We start from the raw sequence: 4,554 nt of genomic DNA on the forward strand, positions 1-4,554 counted from the left end.
GTGTGTGTGAGAGAGTGTTGTAGCAAACCAGGGAAAACAGACCAGCCAATCTGGCACAGAGGGGGGTTCCATAGGCTTAGATTAAGGGAGGTGACAGAAGGAGTCTATCTGCCTGTTGAAATGCTGCAGCCACTGGTCACACCTGTAGCCGGTCACACCTGCAGCCCATCAGGTGATCAGGGGAGGGCATAAAGGGAGCCAGCCCGAGGCCGCATGGAGGAACAAAGGACCAGAGAGACAAACCTGGAGGAGCGTTATTCAGCAAAGATACTGGCTGGAAAAGACTGACCTCACACTCTGCTTTTAACCCCCACAGGACCACACCCCATGAAGGCCAACAGACCCCGGATGGGAAGAATCCTGATTTAAAGTTTGTCCCACTACCCTTACCCTGACATCCGTTATTAAAGGACAATTTATGTTTACCCCAAATGTCTCTGAGTCCTATTTCATTGTGAATCAGGCCTTCAAGTCCCCTGGGTGGCTACAGTGTATGTGTGTAAGTGTGTGTGTGTGTAAATGTGTGTGTAAGTGTGTGTGTATATATGTTTATATAACCAGGAAAGGTCCCATTGAGATTAAAAATCTATTTTTCAAGGGAGACCTGGCCAAGACAGGCAGTGTGTGTATGTATGTGTAAGTGTGTGTAAGTGTGTGTATGTATGTGTATGTATGTGTAAGTGTGTGTAAGTGTGTGTAAGTGTTTGTGTGAAGTTACACCGCAAGGTCGTCGTGCCGGGCTCGTATGCTACTGGTCTTGCTTGCCCGGCTCAGCCTCCGGACGTCTGTCGCTATAGTGATGGGGGGCTCGTGCATCTCCACCCTGGTAACCATGACATCATCAGTGTGCGACAGTGGCAGAGGAACCTCCAAATCCTCTCTCCCATCTTCCTCTTCCTGTGGGTTCCTTTGTCCGAGAGGGGAGGAGTGGGGTGGGAGGGCCACCTGGTGAAAGGGTGGCTGCTCCTGGTCAGGGTAGGAGGAGAAGTGGGAGGAGTATGAGGAAGGGGGGGATGGAGGAGGAGGGTAGGCCTTATGGTCCAGAGTCTGCAGTTCCATGTTGTGCCAGTTCTCCTCCAGCTGCTGTTGGCTGCTATGCTCCCTACCATAAAAGCATGTGGGCGGTGCCTCGAGCAAGTCTTGGTGCTGGAAGTCGTCCATCTTGAGCTCGGCTTCAACCAGTGGAGGGGAGAGAGAGGCCAGGGTGGGGGAGAGAGAGGCCAGGGTGAGGGAGAGAGAGGCCAGGGTGGGGGAGAGAGAGGCCAGGGTGGGGGAAAGAGAGGCCAGGGTGGGGGAGAGAGGGGCCAGGGTGGCGGCCTGCTCAGAGGACAAAAACCCCTCCCGCCCCAACACACTCACACTCCCCGGGTATGCTGGCAGGCAGTTCAGTGCCGGGGGAGAGATCCTTTCTGGGATGGTCTCTGACTTCGCCCCCTCTTCTGTGGCCAGAGCAAGAGACTCTCGGTCTGGCGCTAACTCGTTGGTGACCCCTTGCTTTACCTTCTTCCATCCCAGGTGGTAGATCTCCAGAAGGTTGAGTAGCAGAGAGACACAGGCCACTGCCAGCATGAAGATGATGAAGATGGTCTTCTCCGTGGGGCGGGAGATGAAGCAGTCCACCGTGTTGGGGCAAGGCCAGCGGCCACACTTATACAGTGGTCTGAGCTGGAAGCCATACAGGAAGTACTGTCCCAGGATGAAGCCCACCTCAAACAGCGTCTTGAAGATAATGTTGAATACGTATGTTCGCAGCAGAGCTCCCCGAATGCGGATTTTACCATGTTCGTCTCTGATCGGGGGCTTCTCTTTTTTCCCTCGGCTCCCTTCCCCTGCTCTGCTGCCGTAATGTGGGTCGCGCTCGTCCTGGTGCTGGCTGGCCTTGCGCAGCTCCTCCTCCTTCTCTCTGCGTTTTTCCTCCATACGGACAATGTGCAGGACATGGCCCAGGTAGATGAGCGTGGGAGTGGACACAAAGATGATCTGCAGCACCCAGAAGCGGATGTGAGAGATGGGGAAGGCCTCGTCGTAGCACACGTTCTGGCAGCCCGGCTGTTGGGTGTTGCAAGTGAAGTCCGACTGCTCGTCGCCCCAGACCTCCTCTGCAGCCGTGCCAAGCACCAGGATCCGGAAGATGAAGAGCACTGTGAGCCACACCTGGGAGGAACAGGTGGGTGGGTTTGGAGTTGGGTTTAAAGATTCAAGACAGAGCTTGGAAACATCTTAATGAGACCAAGTTAGGCTGCAGCCTGCGGTATCTGACAACTTCAATTGATGTTGCAGGCAAAACTGTTTAGATTTTAGTCTAATCTTTTTATAGCTAATTTTGTTGTGGCTGTCTAGTATGTATAGAACAATCATAAAGATCCATCATCAGACGTTTGGTTAATCACCTTGCCAATCACAGTGGAGTGTTCCTGAGCATTCTCCAGTAGCCGCCCCAGAAAACTCCAGTCCCCCATGTTACACAATTTCTAGCCTGAGAAGAGAAGGCACAGCCTGGGGTGAAAAGCAAGGGGCAGTGCCTCATGGAAGGAGGATGAAGGGGAGATTTGGCAGCAGGAAAAAACAGAAATAGAGAGAGAGAGAGAGAGAGAGAGAGAGGGGGGGGGAGAGAGAGAGAGAGAGAGAGAGAGAGAGAGAGAGAGAGAGAGAGAGAGAGAGAGAGAGAGAGAGAGAGAGAGAGAGGACCTGAAGGCAACATGTCTCCCCCTGCCCCCCTGATGAACTCCAGAAGAGCAGGTAGACTTACTAAAATGTTGTTGTATTTTTTGTGATAAATCCATCGACCAGAGCTCAAAAGAAAAACAATATCTGGAAATAGAAAAAAACTGTTATTTTACAAGTCATTAATAAAACCTACATATTAAATATATTTACAAACAAATATACAGATATTATATGCTTAATTTTTTTTCTTAAGTAATACTACTTATTTTAACAGTATATAAGCAATATATTGGTTGTTCAATACAATATATTCATTTATTTTTCATTTAACACACACTTCACCTACAGTAAAAGTATAGATGATGGGATTCGTTGTTCATGTTCAATTCTTCATTACAAAAATGTAAACAGTAAATGTTGACTTTTCAGACATGTTTAGTTTTACATAATGTGTCTACATTTCAATTAGACAGGAGGCCATGGACCTGACTGAAAGTCATAATGGATACTGTTCTGTTCAGCAATGCATAGATGGATGTCAATCTCTCCATTGGCCTGTCTATCTGAAGATGTGTGTGTGTCCACATTCTTGCCTCTCTGTGTGTGGTATGTGTGTGTAAGTGCGTGCGTGCGGGAGAGCTGTGCCATAACAGCTGGCTGGATGATTCCATAACAGGCTAGCCTGGCTGAATGCTGGACTCATCACAATAGTCAGAGTGCTGATCAGGGAAAATATCTGACAGTCTGACATCTGACATCCAGCCTTCAGTCCCAGTCCCACTCCCAATCTCACCATACATGGGATCCTGCAAAACCACCACATACTCAATCACATAAAATCCAAATCAATGTCTACCTTTTGGTACTGATATTGTTTCTACTTTTAAATTAAGCATGTTTTAGAACTATGGAAATGTATTATGTTCTCTGGCCTCTAAATCCTGTCTATCTCTCTTTCTCTCTCTTTAGCTTGAACAATAATGATAGTACCGATGTGAACAAAAGGGTACAGTACCAGCTTGTAGTTAGGGTAATACATTGGGCAATAATACAGTGTCTTATTTACGTTTATTTTGTACTGCTTCGGAAAGCTAATTTTTACAGCTGGTCTTAGATCAAGTATCCCAGTATTCACTATATATGGCCAATTCAATAACAACCATCAAGCTAATGGAAGATCTCTCCATAATGTCAGTATGTGTTGAGCTTTACATTCTGTGTTGATCCTTTTGAAGTTTCTGACGTGATGGAATACCGTCTGTCAGACTCCACAATAGAGAAGCTTCCAGATGCTCATTGTGCAGGCTGGCACGGGCTATTGACGGATCAGTGTCATTGTGATAAAATAGACTGGTTAACTCTTTGACTGCTGATGTCACGTATCAACACTTAATTTAGAATATAGAAAGATACACCTTTGTATTCAACGATGTCAGTAACCTATATAGGCTTGAATAGCAAGCATAATGCACGTGTAAATGCAGCCGCAGCTTTTGGGTAAGCAAGGTTAAGGTGGAAAGGTTGTGGAGGGCTCTGCCACTGAAAGCAATATCCGGTGGCCACATAAGCCATCCATATTTTGAGAGCGTTGGATAATCACACAGGTGGAAGGTCCCCAGCGTTGGATAATCACACAGGTGGAAGGTCCCCAGCGTTGGATAATCACACAGGTGGAAGGTCCCCAGCGTTGGATAATCACACAGGTGGAAGGTCCCCAGCGTTGGATAATCACACAGGTGGAAGGTCCCCAGCGTTGGATAATCACACAGGTGGAAGGTCCCCAGCGTTGGATAATCACACAGGTGGAAGGTCCCCAGCGTTGGATAATCACACAGGTGGAAGGTCCCCAGCGTTGGATAATCACACAGGTGGAAGGTCCCCAGCGTT

At 48.1% G+C, this 4,554-nt stretch overlaps 1 protein-coding gene across 1 annotated transcript; it reads right to left on the reverse strand.

Moving 5' to 3' along the window:
• Positions 1 to 714: 714 nt before the first annotated feature.
• On the reverse strand, positions 715 to 2,459 carry LOC136965833 (gap junction alpha-3 protein-like). The gene is made up of 3 exons (XM_067260102.1): positions 2,391 to 2,459; positions 1,317 to 2,154; positions 715 to 1,211 (listed from the first exon to the last, which is right to left on the reverse strand). Exons 1-3 carry the CDS (start codon positions 2,457 to 2,459, stop codon positions 715 to 717), a joined length of 1,404 nt encoding a protein of 467 aa, XP_067116203.1.
• Between the last annotated feature and the right edge of the window lie 2,095 nt (positions 2,460 to 4,554).

This window comes from Osmerus mordax, chromosome 22 (assembly GCF_038355195.1).
Source record: "Osmerus mordax isolate fOsmMor3 chromosome 22, fOsmMor3.pri, whole genome shotgun sequence".
Taxonomy (NCBI): domain Eukaryota; kingdom Metazoa; phylum Chordata; class Actinopteri; order Osmeriformes; family Osmeridae; genus Osmerus; species Osmerus mordax.